General features: G+C 51.0%; 2 protein-coding genes across 2 annotated transcripts; both read right to left on the bottom strand.

Annotated features, from left to right (window-relative positions):
* Positions 1-5106: 5106 nt before the first annotated feature.
* Positions 5107-7683, bottom strand: LOC135604769 (uncharacterized). The gene has a single exon (XM_065094420.1). The coding sequence runs from the start codon at positions 7681-7683 to the stop codon at positions 5107-5109; it is 2577 nt and encodes an 858-aa protein (XP_064950492.1).
* Positions 7684-7956: 273 nt separating this feature from the next.
* On the bottom strand, positions 7957-9291 carry LOC135604768 (uncharacterized). The gene is made up of 2 exons (XM_065094419.1): positions 8930-9291; positions 7957-8887 (listed from the first exon to the last, which is right to left on the bottom strand). Exons 1-2 carry the CDS (start codon positions 9289-9291, stop codon positions 7957-7959), a joined length of 1293 nt encoding a protein of 430 aa, XP_064950491.1.
* Positions 9292-15349: the final 6058 nt, after the last annotated feature.

Below are 15349 nucleotides of genomic sequence, written 5' to 3'. Positions count from 1 at the left end.
CGCCCGCTGGGGTGGTTTGTCTTGGGGGGACAGGGTGTGGGCCGGAGGGGACCCCACCGCAACCTTCCTTCGAGGCGCGCTTCATCCCGACATGGCTCGGGATTTATACGTCCTGCCCTCAGAGGCGTTGCTTAAAAAGTCCACCCAATCTTTGATCTGGGTAGGTGCTTCCCTTCTTGCTTTAGTTAGTTTTGTTCGTCTGACGCTGCCCTTTTTTAATCCGTCCTTTCCTTTCGCAGATCCTTCATTACGCGATGGCCTTGATAGATAGGGTGCGTGACACCGGGCGGATCATCGGGGGCCTTATCAACCGTAATGCTGAGCTCCACCGCCATGTCACGGACAAACTTTTAAACAAGGTGTTTGATGTAATGCTTATGTATGTCCGTGTCTTTTGGCATGTTCATGCCTTGTACAGCATGTAAAGGGGCGGCCGAAGGCTTAATAGTCCCATTTTAGTTGGGTTGGTGGCCTCTTTAGGCTTGTAAATAAATGTTGTGTCATGTGGACACATGCGAGAGATTTTCGATCTATAATGGATCATTTTACCCTTTGTTGTGCCACTGTTCAGAGCTTGTAAAGTCTGTTTGTAATTTGCATTGTCTATGAAGTGTTTTTCGGAGATGTTTGCTTGTGGATCCCGATTGAGGCGTTCTCTCTAGCCCGTTCTCTCTTTTGTTGGTCCTAAGGGACAATGGGAGACTTCGGGGAGGCTGACCTTTGTGGATGGACACGCAAGGGTGCCGCACGACTTAGGCAAAACCAGCTAAGTCCGTGACAGATGGTATCAGAGCGGGACAAGCACTCATAGAAACACTCAGCATGCAAACGTGGGGGACCTAGCGGGGCTGCGTTGAGGGCAGTCAGCACACGCGCGACCGTTTGGGGGAAAACGGGCATGGAGATGTAGGGAAAAGGAGTCGCTCAGAGGAGCGGGCATCCGAGATTGGCATTCAGAGGAATGGCCAACCCTTCGCGCAAGAGGCACCACGAGAACAGGCAAGCTTGGAGGAATGTGGAGCGCACAAAGGTTGGGATGGCTGAGTTTGAGCTACGGCTCAACGTTGACAATTATACTTGATGGTGCTCAAGGCAAGCGAGGCGCTTGGTAAAGGATGAGACCATCCAAGGTGGAATGAGTTGCTCAACGACTAAAAGAGTTATGCAAAGCTCACAAAGGTGAGGGGAATTGCTAACTCGAAGAATTTGGTACTCATGCATGGGCTTGTATGCGGACGATGGAATGTTCGTGGCCATCCCAAGGCGCCGAAACTTGGCGCCATGGAGCATTGAAACTTTCTCTTCGGCATGCGAAGGATACGTCCGTAGGAGGCTGAAGTGTGCAACGAGTTCAGTATGTTGCTAGGCCTTGAGGGGTGCAGCGGGGACTATATTGACGGGGAGTCGTAATCTAGCAAGTGTGTTTGCAGGAGGCAGAACAATACACAGTTTGTTCAGCAGATCGGAGTAGTCCAAGAGGATGGTGGTCTCCGAAACGAAGAGAGATGTCGCTCCAACGGGATAGTTATCTAGGAGGGATAAGTCCCGGCTCTCCAGAGGGAGAATCATGTGCGACGGACCACACATGTTAAGGAGGAGTACCTCAACAAACAACAACTCCACGAAGCTCGATGGACTGAGCAAGCGGCGAGGAGTCATCGCATGATCTCGCTTGAGAGAATGCATTGGTGGATGCATTGCGAGATCAAGTGGGGGAGCGACCCAAAGTAACTTAAATGAAGGCACACTTGGAGTCGATGTGGAGATTGGACTCAAGGGAGGGCTGACCCGTGGAATGGTGGGCGCGAGGGCCACCATCAACTCAATGTGAAAACGAGGAGCAGAGCAACTTGGGTGTAACTTGGCGAAGTACTCAAGCCGCATGAAGGGAGCCAGCATAGAAGTTGGAACGTGGAGCAGAGGCACCGTGCTTTCCTTAGACAGAGGTCAAGGATATGAACTATTGCAGAGGCAAGAGTAGGATCATGTTGTTCCATGGGTCCTTCATTCTGACGGAGCGGACTCATCTTGCATGGTGCCAAAGACGAAGGGAGCTTCGGGGCACATGCACCTTATCTCGGAGAAGCATTTGATGGAGGAACTAAGGCGACTCAATTTGCGGAGGCGAAGTTGGGTACAGAAGGCGTTAGCACGGGGCAAGAGGATGCAGAGGCGGGTACTCTTGAAGAATATGCCATAGTGTTGCCATTCGAGTTGCTATGAAGGAAGCATTGCGCAGCGGAGATTGTGCTGGTAGGGGCAGAGGCCCAGGATCCAGACAATAATGCACAAATTACAGTGAAGTCGGTGGACTTCGGGAGCTACTAGGCGACGAACTATCCTAGAGCGGTGCTTCTTCTAGGTGTGACCCAAGAGTGGGTGGATGAAGGTCGATTGCCAAAGGAGCGAACAAAATCGAAGGTGGAGGAGACCCTGCGATGTATTGGCAGAGGCCACACATGGAGGGTTCACAATTCGAGTTCATTCCACAAGGATCAAAATGCAATGGAGATGTCACCAGGAGGCGACATGGTGCAGCGGATCGTGGTGGAACAGTTCGTGGCAATGCGATACACACGACATAGTCCCGGGAGGGACTAGATCATATGGAGGTATGATCGGGAGCTACTGGAAGCTCCACTTCGGTGAACAACACGACGGCAAGAAGGACTATGGATTCAAGGAGTGAAGGCCATGGTACCGCAGAGGCGGATCTTCTGGGCGTGCATCGAATTTTGCATCGGATGAAAACCTTGGTCATCAGCATATGGGGGCTGTATTCCACCAAGGGAAAAGTTCGAATGCAAGTACCAGTGAGTTCCATGGGAGGTACTTGATCATGCAGAGGGATGATCGAAGCAGCTGGAGAGTTGGACTGCTCCAAAGCTCATATTCGCTTAAGGGAGCCCGGCAAGTCAAAGGACAAGGCCGAGTAAGCGAACGTTGCTACCAAGGAAGCTAAGGAGAACAGAATCGGTGCAAACCCTACAACGTGATGGCAGAGGCCATGCATGGGAGTTGCAGTTTGTCTTTCCATCGACCAAACAAACTGCTTGGAGAACATAGAGGTGTTGAAGCAGGGGGTCGAAAGGGGCAAGGAAGCGACGACGAGTCCAGAGGGACTTAGCTACCCAAAATCAAGCATCAGTTAGAATGGAGGTGGACTCAGAGGAGTGCCACGGAGACATATCTATTGATCGTGAAGAAAAGGGATGCAGATGCGAGGCGACGGATAGTAGGGCCATGGGCATGGTAGCGCCACGGTACCACAGAGGCGGGACTTCCGTGAAAGTCATTGATCCCTTGCTCTCATGGAGGGAGAGCGCTTGGTCGTGGAAGGGGCCAAGGAGGTGGTGAATGCAGAGGCAATCTCCAAGTACCGAGATAAGGCTGAAGGGCAGAGGCCGAAGAACTTCGTAAGACCGGTGTCAATGTGCTTCTCATCAAGATAGCCGAAAGTGAAGGACTTCAGGTCATGCAAGAGTGCATAACCAAGGAACGAAGCAGGCAATAGGCGGTGTTGTACCTTTGCTACTCAGTGGAGTAGGCGGCAGGGTTGATGGAGAAGACGGTACAATCCCAGAAGCGACCAAACCTATGAGAGAATTACTCCAAGTCGAGGTGAAAACTTCCTGCATTCCAGAAGTTCAATGGCATTGAGGAGGTGAATCATAGTAACTAACTCAACGCAAGGAGTGCAAACACTTCAAGTGCTTCAGAAGTGTGAGCAAAGAGCAAGCGAAGGCTAATAACCAGCTCGATGCATGGAGTATAACCTCGAGGAGGTGGGCGAAGTCAAGTAACCTTTGCCTTCTCAACTCTTAAGAGAATGGGCGAAATCGAGTACCCCAATTCTCTTATCTATCTAGCAGAGGAGCTCTGCACAAGTTCAAAGACCCTTCGAAGATAATGAAAGACGATAGTTGTCAAATCCTCACCAACGGTGATCAGTGCTACTGAGAGTAGATTGTCCGCTTCATTTCCCAATGAAATGTCAATCGAAAGCGGAAGTGATGCGAACCTACTTGGATGTGACAACTAAGTGAAAGAAGAGTCAATGAGCAAATTTTATGGAGGAAGGACCCAAAACTTCAGAAGTTTGTGAGACGATGCTCGTTAAAGCTCCAACAAGCATCCACCCAATTCAAGCAGCATGTGGAATTTGAGAGACTAGCGCAGTAAGGATGGTCTTTTCCTTTATCTGGGGGATTCGCAGGAATCAACAAGGATCAACACAACTCAGCCAACCCCACACCAGAGTCAGAGTCATTGGTGAGTTGAAGCAGCATGGCAGATCAAAGGTTCGCTACTCAAAAGCAGCAGCGGAGAGCAGCTAGGAGTCAAGAGGCGCATTGTAGCTGGAGCAAAAGATTGAAGACTCAGCAAAGGCGAGGAGTTGCAGTGGCGACAAAGGCTTCAACGAGGACGTCGAAGGAATAAGTGGGGGAGAATGTCATGGACAAACTTTTAAACAAGGTGTTTGATGTAATGCTTATGTATGTCCGTGTCTTTTGGCATGTTCATGCCTTGTACAGCATGTAGAGGGGCGGCCGAAGGCTTAATAGTCCCTTTTTAGTTGGGTTGGTGGCCTCTTTAGGCTTATAAATAAAGGTTGTGTCATGTGGACACGTGCGAGAGATTTTCAGTCTATAATGGACCATTTTACCCTTTGTTGTGCCACTGTTCAGAGCTTGTAAAGTCTGTTTGTAATTTGCATTGTCTATGAAGTGTTTTTCGGAGATGTTTGCTTGTGGATCCCGATTGAGGCGTTCTCTCTAGCCCGTTCTCTCTTTTGTTGGTCCTAAGGGATAATGGGAGACTTTGGGGAGGCTGAACTTTGCAGACGGACACGCAAGGGTGCCGCACAACTTAGGCAAAACCAGCTAAGTCCGTGACAGCCAGGTCGAGGAGCTCCGTGCCGGGGCCGGTCCGGAGGCCGTGGCAGCCACCGAGAGGCGCGCGACGGAATCTGAGGCGGAGGCAGCTCGCCTCTCGTCGGAGCTCGAGGCCTCCAAAAAAGCGAACGAGGAGCTCCAAAAAACGATAAGGTTGGAGCGGGTCGAGCTCCGCTAGTTGAAGTCAGAGGTGAATGCCCTCAACAAGAAGCTAGAGGGGGCGAAGGCCGAAGCAAGAGCGGCCTCGGAAGCATTGGCGGAGGAGGCCCGCCTTCGACCCGTCAAGGACAAGGAGCTTCAGGTGTGCGTCGGCACGTCGTTCCTCGAGCATATCGAGGCTGGCACGAAGTCCCTCGTTCGAGACTTCCTCATCATAGCTCCTTGTCCAAAGGGTGGCAATAGCCACCTCGAGTGGCAAGACAGCTTCGGTTCCGAATGTCAGGCTGTACGGGGACTCGCCAGTCGCGGTCTTGGGAGTGGTTCGTAGTGACCATAGGACGCTGGGGAGTTCGTCGGTCCAGGCCGATTGGGCTACGGACACTCTTCTTTTAAGTCCGTCCAAGATGGACCGATTGGTGACCTCTGCCAGCCCGTTCGTCTGAGGGTGGGCCACAGAGCTGAAACTTAGCTGGATGCCATGACTGGAACAGAACTCCCGGAACCTTCTACCGGCGAACTGAGGTCCGTTATCCGTAATAATGGTTTTGGGCAACCCGAACCGAGTCACTAGGTTTCTCCACACGAACTTCTCCATTTGATGTTCCGTGATTGTCACCAACGGTTCAGCCTCGACCCACTTTGTGAAATAATCCACTCCCATGATGATGTACTTTCGCTGCCCCGAAGCCGGTGGGAAAGGTCCGAGCAGGTCCAACCCCCACTGTGCGAACGGCCACGTGCACGCGATGGGGCTGAGCGGGACCGCGGGCTGTCGGGGTGCGCGGGCGTGTTCCTGGCACGGACCGCACCGCTGCGCGTAAGCTTTCGCGTCCCGGCACATGGTCGGCCAGTAGTAACCTTGGCGGAGTATTTTGTGTGCCAAGGTTTGCCCACTGATGTGTTCTCCGTAGACTCCCTTGTGGGTCTCGGCCAGGACCGTTTGGGCTTTGTCGGGTTCCAAGCACCGTAGGAGGGGATAGGTGAAGGACCGCCTGTAAAGTCGCCCACTCTCCTCGGTGTACCAGGCGTGTGTACGACGTAGGCGCCGAGCAGCAACCTCATCGTGGGGAAGGGTCCCATCCCGCTTGAAGCGTAGCATCTCTTGGACCCATGTGATCGGGGCGCTGCCCGGGACCACAGCCGCTACTTCAATGGTGCGGGCAGGGAGCTCCTCCACCTCCGGGCATGCTTCAGGGGTTGGTTTTGACACCAGCTTAGCTAGCGCGTCGGCTCGTTCATTTTCCTCCCTCGGAACATTAGATAACGTAAAATAAGGGAACTTGGCAGTTAGGTCCCTTACCCATGCCAGGTATTTCACCATGGTTGGGTCCCGAGCTTCATATCCACCGCTGAGCTGTTCGGCCACAAGTTGCGAGTCGGTGAAGACGTGTATAGCAGCCACCTGCATCTCGAGGGCCAGCTTGAGTCCTGCCAGGAGTGCCTCGTACTCCGCTTCGTTGTTGGTGGCTTTAAACCCCAAGTGGAGGGAACGCTCGAACGCGCGTCCGTCGGAGGCGAGCAGAACCAGCCCTACGCCGGCACCCTTCGAGCTGGCCGAGCCGTCCACGTGTAGGATCCAAGCTTCAGGAGGTTGCTCGGGATCCCTGTCTTCCATTTGAGTTAGCTCCGCGATGAAGTCGGCTACCGCCTGGGCCTTGATGGCGGTCCTGGGCACGTATCTTATATCATGTTCGCCGAGCTCCACTGCCCATTTGAGGAGCCGTCCTGCAACATCAAATTTAGATAGGACCTGTCGAAGAGGCTGGTCGGTGATGACCTCCACCAGGTGGGCCTGGAAGTAGGGGCGCAACTTCCGAGCTGACAGTACCAGGGCGAGAGCGAGTTTATCTATCAGCGGGTAACGCTCCTCAGGTCCACTCAGGATGTGGCTGACGTAGTAGATCGTAAGTTGTTCGCCGGAGCTTCCTTTGATTAGGACGGAGCTGACTACATGTGGGGAGGCCGCCAGGTAAAGGCCCAGCTTCTCCCCGGGAGAAACAGAGGCGAGTCGGGGGAGGCTAGCCAGGTGCTGCTTTGTTTGCTTGAAGGCTTCCTCGCACTCCGTCGTCCACTGGAAGTTTTTTGGGTTTTTGACCACCCTGAAGAAGGGGAGGCAGCGATCGCCCGACCGGGCGAGGAAGCGGGACAAGGCGACAATCCTTCCGTTAAGTCGTTGCAGGTCTTTGATCGTCCGGGGAGACTGCATGTCGATGATTGCCTGAACCTTTTCCGGGTTGGCGTCAATTCCTCTTTCGTGTATGATGAACCCGAGGAATTTCCTGGAGGTGACGCCGAAGGCACATTTTGTGGGGTTAAGTCGCATACCGGACTTGCGTAGCGTGGCGAACGCCACGGACAGGTCGGCAAGGTGCGCTTCGGCTTCTTGGCTCTTTACAATCATGTCGTCCACGTAAACCTCCATGTTCCTTCCGATCTGATGGGCGAACATCTTGTTCACCGTTCTCTGATATGTGGCCCCGGCATTTTTTAACCCGAACGGCATGACCTTATAGAAGTACACCCCTTGATCGGTGAGGAAGGTCGTATGCTCCCTGTCTTCGGGCACCATCCTGATCTGGTTGTATCCCGAATAGGCATCCATGAAGGAGAGGCGTGCGTGTCCGGCCATTGCGTCGACCAGTTGGTCGATCATCGGGAGGGGGTAGCAGTCTTTTGGGCATGCATTGTTGAGACTGGTGTAGTCAACGCACATATTCCAGCTTCCATTGTGTTTTTTCACGAGGACTACATTGGACAGTCATTGAGGATATCTGGCTTCCTCTATGAAGTCTGCCGCTAAGAGTCGGCCTACCTCCTCTCGTATGGCGCGTTGCCGGTCTGGGGCCTGCCGCCTGGGTTTTTGCTTCACCGGGCGAGCGTCAGGTGGGATGTTGAGATGGTGCTATGCGACTCCTGGGTCGACGCCCGTCATGTCAGATGGGGACCAAGCGAAGATGTCGGCGTTTTCCCGTAGGAGGCCGACGAGTTGCTCCCGTTCCCGCTCGAGCAGTTCTGAACCGACCTTGACCGTCTGGTCTGGCCGAGCTTCTCGCAGTGTTATGTCAATGGTGGATCCCCTCGGCTCGGGGTGAGGGGCCGGTTTTTTTGTTTCCCGCGGGTCTTCCAGTGGTGGCTCGATCCTGGCCCTCTTGTGCAACGAAACGACGGTCAGGTAGCACCGCCTGGATTCTCGGGGGCTTCCTGTAACCTCCCCGACCCCAGCGTGAGTCGGGAACTTGATGGTTTGGTAGTAGGTCGAGACGACGGCTCTGACCTTGTTGAGGTTCGGCCGACCGAGTATGGCGTTATAAGTAGTGGGAAGGTCGACCACCAGAAAAGTGGTCATTACCGTCTTCGACCTTGGCGGGACCTCTAAGGTTAAGGGGAGGGTGATAGCACCTAGTGGTGATATTGAGTCTCCCGTGAATCCGGTGAGCGCTGAGCACATCGGCTTCATATTCTCTCTAGCCAGGCCGAGCTTCTGGAAGGCGTCGAAGTAAAGTATGTCGGCCGAGCTCCCAGTGTCGACTATGATCCTTCTCACCTGCGCGTTGGCTACCCTGGCCGATATCACGAGAGCGTCGTCGTGCTCGGGTTGCTCAGATACTCCGGTCGGGAATGTAATCTCGGGCTCGGGCCCGTGTCCGGGGGCTTCGTCCGAGGCGGCTCGGGCGTACGCCTTTCTTCCCGACATGGAGCCCCCCCCTGATGCGGGACCGCCAGCTATCACGTCGATGTGTCGCTCGATGGGGCCTTCCGGGCGTGGTGATAGCTGTCTGTCCAGCCGGAGGTATTGGCCGAGATGCCCTCTGTGAATGAGCTCCTCAATTTGCCTTTTCAATTCATGGCACTATTCAGTGTCGTGTCTATGCTACCGATGGAAGCGGCAATATTTTAAACGGTCCGCAAGCTCTCGCGGGTTCCTCATCGGGTGAGGCTCCTTGATTAGCCCCTTCCCCTTCTCATGGAGAAATATTTCTGTTCGGGACGAATTCAATGCGAGGAGGGGAGGCCTTGTGTCGGATCTGTCCAGCTTACGCCGGGATGCGACGGGATGCTGCTGCCGGGGCGGCTCCGACTTGACCTTTTTGTGCTCCTCCCACTTCCTAGCCATCCATGTCTCTGCGGCGATGAACTGGCTAGCGCGCTGAAGCATCTCGGGGACCGCGACGGGGGGCCGCTCCACGAGAAACCAAAAGAACCTGGAAGGCCGTAGGCCTGTCACGAACGCCTGCATCAACAGAGAGGGGTGAGCGTCCGATAGTCCCCGAATTTGGGTCGTAAAACGGTTCACAAAATGGAAGAGGGGCTCATCCTCCCTCTAGTTGAGCCCGAGGAGCAACGCCATGGACGGCTTTGGCTGAGCGTAAGCCAGGAAGTTAAGCTCGAAGTCTTTGGCAAGTTGGTCGAAGGAGGCGATGGTCCCGGGTTTCAGGCTGATGTACCACGCGCGGGCCGGCCCCCGCAGGGTCGTTGGGAACGCCCTGCACATCAAGGCATCGGAAGTCCCGTATAGCGCCATCTTCGCGCGAAAGGCAGCCATGTGGTCTGCTGGGTCAGCGGTGCCGTCATACGCATCCAGCAAGGGGAGGCGGAAGTGTGGCGGGATCGCCTGATCTTGTATCTCGGGGGTGAATGGGGATCCTTGCTGTCCGTCTACCCCGAGCTCTCCTTTCGACTTACGAACTTCCTGCTGGACTTCGTTGAGTCTATGACTGATGAGGCGCAACTGAGCTCGTAGGGTATTTGTTGAGTCAACGGACGGAGCCTCGGGCTCGGGTCGGCTCGCTGTGTCTTCTGCCTCCCGACTCTCGGGCCGAGTTATGGGATTTCGAGGCGAGCCAGGGAGCTCGGGAAGCGGTATGTGAGTCCGGACGAGGGTCTCCTGTTGCTGCGAAGGCCGAGTCGCATGCGGAGGGGTCCACTGGGAGACGATCGGGATGATAGTCTGCACCATGCTCGTCAGAGCTCGGACTTGATGAGCGAGGTCGTGAAAGGCCTCGGGTGACACCGACGATGGGCCGGCGAGTGCGCCGTCGGGAGGTGACAAGCCCGGGTCATTGAACAATTGCCAGTAACGTTTTGACGCCGCTGTGGGGCGTTCGTCCCGGGCTTCATCATGCGGGGGTGTTCCCCCGGGGTGGGGAGCCCGACGGTTGAGGGCTCGCCAAAGTGGATTCGCTGATCGCTTGACATTCGGACAGGCCCTCCTTCTAGCGCCAATCTGTTATGGTAAATAACTTTTTTAGCCGTGACCCTGGGGTCGACACGGCTGGTTCAGGGGTCCGAACGGCTAGGATCAAGCGTGTCTCCTATAGGGGTCTTGTGGCGACCGATTGCGTGGGGTCCGGCTGGAAGGCTCCGCGATGCCGGGTTGGGTCGGCTCCGGTCGAGTACCTGCACACAGGTCGGGTCGACGGTTCGGCCCGACCCCTCCGACGATCAAATCAGTGATTGGGAGAGGAGTTTTTGGGTGAAGTTGTGCTGCTGTGTGCTTGCCTCATTTGCTTGGGGCCTGGGAGTATTTATAGGTGAGTTTGATGTTACCTGATGTGCCACCCTGCCGAGGTAGGGTCGTACCTCCGATGGCGCCTGTCATCGTCGTGGGCATTGCGTGGAAGGCCGAGCTGCCGCAGGGTATGGCGAGCCTCGGTCGGCGCCTTCCCCTGCCTCGGCCGGTCGTGCAGGGTCAGACGATGAGGTCGTCTGGGTACGGTGAGTGAGGGTGCACATTATGTTGATGTTTAATGCTCGCCCCCTGGAGTAGTGTGCCGTCCAGGGGGGGCTGACGTCGTGATGTGTTACGTCAAACCCGGTGTGTTATGTCAAATCTGTTTTTACCCCTATCAATTATGCCATCGAAAATATATGAATTGATGATAACTATGATTGCCATATTTGCATTATGCCATGTTTGCATCATGTTAAGATATCAAGAACTTGCATCGTAATTTTACGTGTTGATATCTTACCATGTGATGAAATGCTACAATTGCTAAACACTTGAAATGTTTGCTTTACGTTAAGATATCAAAAGCTTAAATTGTAAAATTACATGTTGATATCTTATGTTGAACTGCTACCATCATTCATATTTGAAATATAAAACTTGAGAATGGATGTCGAGTCTTGACATCATTTTCAGTAAGATACATCATGATAGGAATCATGATGGGAGTAATTGATAAGGTTAAGAGTTCTTAACTTATCAATAAATCTATTGAATTCAAAGGCATTGAATTCAAGAATGACTTATCTCAAGTATGGCATATAGATAGGGGGAGTTAAGGTTAACTTCATTATCAATTGATTGTCATCATCAAAAAGGGGGAGATTGTTGAATCTCATATTTTGATGATGAAGTCAATTGTCATTTGTTATCTAATCCATATGTTGAGATAAGTTTGCAGGATTAACTACGATGAAAGTAAGACATGCAGTAGGAGTTACGCCGGAGTCAAGACTATGATCACGTTGGGAGTTCGAGAGTTCGACGGAAGTCCAGACGGTCATCGAAGGTTCTACAGGAACAAATCCAAGAAGTCCAGGAGCTTGCCAAAAGAAGCTCATCGGAACTCGCCAAGTGGATCATCGCAAGTCCAAGAGTTTGCCGGAAGTCCGTCGGAGCATCACCGAAGGTTCGTCGGATATTCGCCGAAAGTTCGTCGGAAGAAGCGATTGATGCACCAGAGCAAGTTGTAGTAAATGTCTTAAGAAATGTCGTAGTTAGCATGTAGATTAAGTTAGGAATGAGAGGTGATCCCATTAACTTAATCTGGGGGCAATTGGGCCTTTGACCGACCCAAATTGGGCCGAATGGATTAACCCATTCGGACCAGAATTCCTGCTAAGCGGTGGCACTGCCAGGGTCGGCGGTGGCACCGCCCAGGAGAGGGTCTCCCAGGAAAGCTGGGCGGTGCAACCGCCCCAGGCAAGCGGTGGCACCGCTTGGGCTCAGTCTCTAAGCAAGACTGGGCGGTGCAACTGCCCCTAACAAGCGGTGGAACCACTTGAGCTTGGTCTCCGAGCTCTGCCAGGCGGTGCAACCGCCCCAGTCAGGCGGTGGCATTGCCCAGAGGCTCAGTCTCTGAGCTGCCAGGCAGTTGTACCGCCCCAGTCAGGAGGTGGTACCGCTAGGACCCTAGAAATCCGGGAAAAGATATGTTTGAGCTCCAAATTCAAACTAGTTTGGGCCCTATATATACCCTACCCTTTCCTGCATCAAAGGGCATCGAAAATCCAATCTTACTATATGATTTTTAGAGCTCAAAAGTGTTGTAAAGGCTAGAAGTTCTCCTCTCTTTTTTTCCAAGTTTTGATCTTTCAAGTGAGGAGAGAAAAGTTTGTAAGGGTTATCTCCTAAGCCCGTCAAAAGGAGTGAAACTGTAAAAGGGTGGTTGGCCTTTGCCTATTGAAGGAAGGCCTCTAGTGGATGTCGATGACCTCATTGGTGGAGGAAGCCAAAAGTGGATGTAGGTCAAGATTGACCGAACCACTCTAAATCTCAGTTTGCATTTACTTTGAGCATCTTATCTTTACTGCAATCCTCCTCAATAGCTTATTGCCTTTTGCTCATTTACGAATGTGTTTCATAGTTAAGTATTTTTTAAATCGGCGTTAAGACGGAAATCGGTTTTATCGTATGAACATCATATTTTAGTTTGCGCTTACATTCTAATTTCTATCTTAACTACAAACTGCCTTCCTTACTTTACTTCAAATACGTTTCTGTAAGCTTTCAAAGTTATTATCTGCACGAAATGACTTTTACGTCAGAATCGGATTTTAACGTATGAACGCAGTTTTAATTGTTGAAAGTTTTTCGCTACACTAATTCACCCCCCCTCTTAGTGCTCTTGATCCTAACAAATGAGTCATAAACAACTTACTATTTTCTTCATTTTCCTCCATATAGCTTGCTTGCTTTTCTCTTTTCCAACAATCTTCCTCCATGTGACCAAACTTTTTACAATAGTGACATTGAATTCCACTCTTGTAATTTTTTTAATTATAATTTGATTGCCTTTGTGCATCATGCCTATCAAAGTGTCCTCTCCCCCTTCCTCTTCTACCACCAAATCCTCCTCTGCCACGTCCTCTTCTTGTTGAATTTTTGTCTTCTTTTGAAATAGAAGACTTCCTCTTAACCTGAAATGCTTTTTCTGCACTTTTTTCAAGTGACCTGTTCAACCTTGCTTCATGTGCTTGTAAGGAACCCATTAGTTCATCAAATGAATATGTAGATAAATCTTTTGACTCCTCAATTGCGGCAACAACATGATCAAATTTCGGAGTTAAACTTCTTAAAACTTTTGCAATAATTATATGATCAGGAAGATGTTCACCATAAGATTTTATTTGACTAACAATTTCAGTCACTCGAGAAAGAAAATCTTGTACCGATTCATTACTTTTCATGAATAAAATTTCAAACTCACGACGAAGGGTTTGTAGTTTTACTGTAATCACCCTTGATGAGCCTTGAAATTTATTTTGAAATATCAACCAAGCTTGGTTTGAGGTTGTCGCTACTGCAATTCTCTAGAAGAAAGTCTCATGTACAGCTTATTGAATGAAGAACAATGCCTTTGAGTCATTCTTTATATTCTCCCTCAACCTGATTTCGTCATCTGGATCCGCATATACATTTTCTATTAAGTCCCAAAGATCTTGAGACTTGAATAGAGTCTTCATCTTGATACTCCAAAATTCATAGCATTTGCCCGAGAAGATAGGAATAAGGGGTTGAGATATGGAATTACCATTGAAAGCCATAATGCCTACTTCAGATTGAAACTAGGCTCTGATACTACAAATGTTGAGGATGGAGGAGCAAGGAAAAAATAGAATACTATGATGCAAGTAAAAGAATCCATTCGATTCAGGAAAAGCGATGTAATATTTAAAACAAGAGGATTGATACGAAAACTTATAAGATATTCTCAAGTGCACACACTCTCTATATCCCTTGCTTCATGAACTATGGTCCTATTTATAGGACCTAGTGGAAACTACCTCACTCCCCATTTCACCCATGATTGAGCTAGTTATTGAAACTATCATATAACTACTAGATCATGATTGAGGTAGTTATTGAAACCACCCTATAACTACTAGATCATGATTGAGGTAGTTATTGAAACCACTCTATAACTACTAGATCATGATAACTACCTAGATAACTATGATAACTACCTTGTTTTAAATACTACTTTTCCTGAATATGGGTTATCAGCCCAACAATGCCGAGGGCAAAACCACATGCCCTCGCTAGCCTACTTGTAGCAAGCTTACAACCGGTGGGGCTGGCAGCCCAAAGGGCAGAGGAGCCATGGGGCAGCGGTGCCTACGGCCGCTTCTCCCGCGGGGTGAGGCGTTGCAGGGCAAGGGCGCCTGCGGCCGCTACTCCCACAGGCAAAACCCACCGCAGGCAGTGCTGCCCCCCGGGTAGAACCGCCCACCGAGGCGACGACATCCGCATAGGCTCCCCCCCAAGGGGGTGCCCACCTGTAGGGGCGGTGCCGCCCGTTGGCATGGGCAGCACCCCCGCCCCCCGCCGCACTGGCCACCGCCGGTAGGGTGGCGGCGGCGGCGACAGCAGCAGGGGAGAGGGAGAGGGGCTTAGGGTTTTGGGTAAAAAGATAGTTTTGCCCTTGTGAATTTGAGAAATTCTATAGTTTTGCCCTTGTGAATTTGAGAAATTCTAATTCTATCCTTTTATCTAAATTATGAAAATAACCCTAAGAATTCAAAAAATTTCCTACCTGTCTTTGATTTCAGAAAATATTAATTGATTAAAATGTTTAATTGATTATTATTTTATTATTATCTAGTAGTCCTACATGATGATGATTTATACATGTGATGTATGATGTATAGACAGATGATCATGGACCGTGTGATGTGTGTATTTGTGATTATTGTTATTGGGGCTTGCGAGCCTCTATTATATTTCTCATTTATTGTTGGGCCTACGTGCCTATGATTAAGTTGTAATCACACGAGGAGGTGCAGCGGGAGCGTGGGTGCGATAGTAGGACTCACGAGACGGACGATCGCGATGCTTGGAGATACGTCGAGATGTTGACGGAATCGACAAGGACGAGATGGACGATCATAGGGCATGGAGATGCACCGCTGTATGTGTTGATGTGAGTGATTAGGCCTACTAGCTCGGGCCTGATCAAATTAGGCTATGGTCCATGATCATTTGGTGTGATTGCTTATACACCTACTAGATATGTATATATATTTGCATGCGATGTAGATATATATTAAATATGTATATGTGTGAC

This window comes from Musa acuminata, chromosome BXJ2-2 (assembly GCF_036884655.1).
Source record: "Musa acuminata AAA Group cultivar baxijiao chromosome BXJ2-2, Cavendish_Baxijiao_AAA, whole genome shotgun sequence".
Lineage (NCBI taxonomy): Eukaryota > Viridiplantae > Streptophyta > Magnoliopsida > Zingiberales > Musaceae > Musa > Musa acuminata.
This window is presented reverse-complemented; position numbering and strand designations above follow the sequence as displayed.

What these genes read in the sequence shown, in the direction of transcription:
- LOC135604769 (XM_065094420.1), bottom strand. Translation starts at nt 7,683, where the DNA reads ATGGCCGGACACGCACGCCTCTCCTTCATGGATGCCTATTCGGGATAC.
- LOC135604768 (XM_065094419.1), bottom strand. Translation starts at nt 9,291, where the DNA reads ATGCAGGCGTTCGTGACAGGCCTACGGCCTTCCAGGTTCTTTTGGTTT. An exon ending in AAATATTGCCGCTTCCATCG is followed by an intron (nt 8,888 to 8,929) that starts GTAGCATAGACA and finishes TGAATTGAAAAG; the next exon opens with GCAAATTGAGGAGCTCATTC.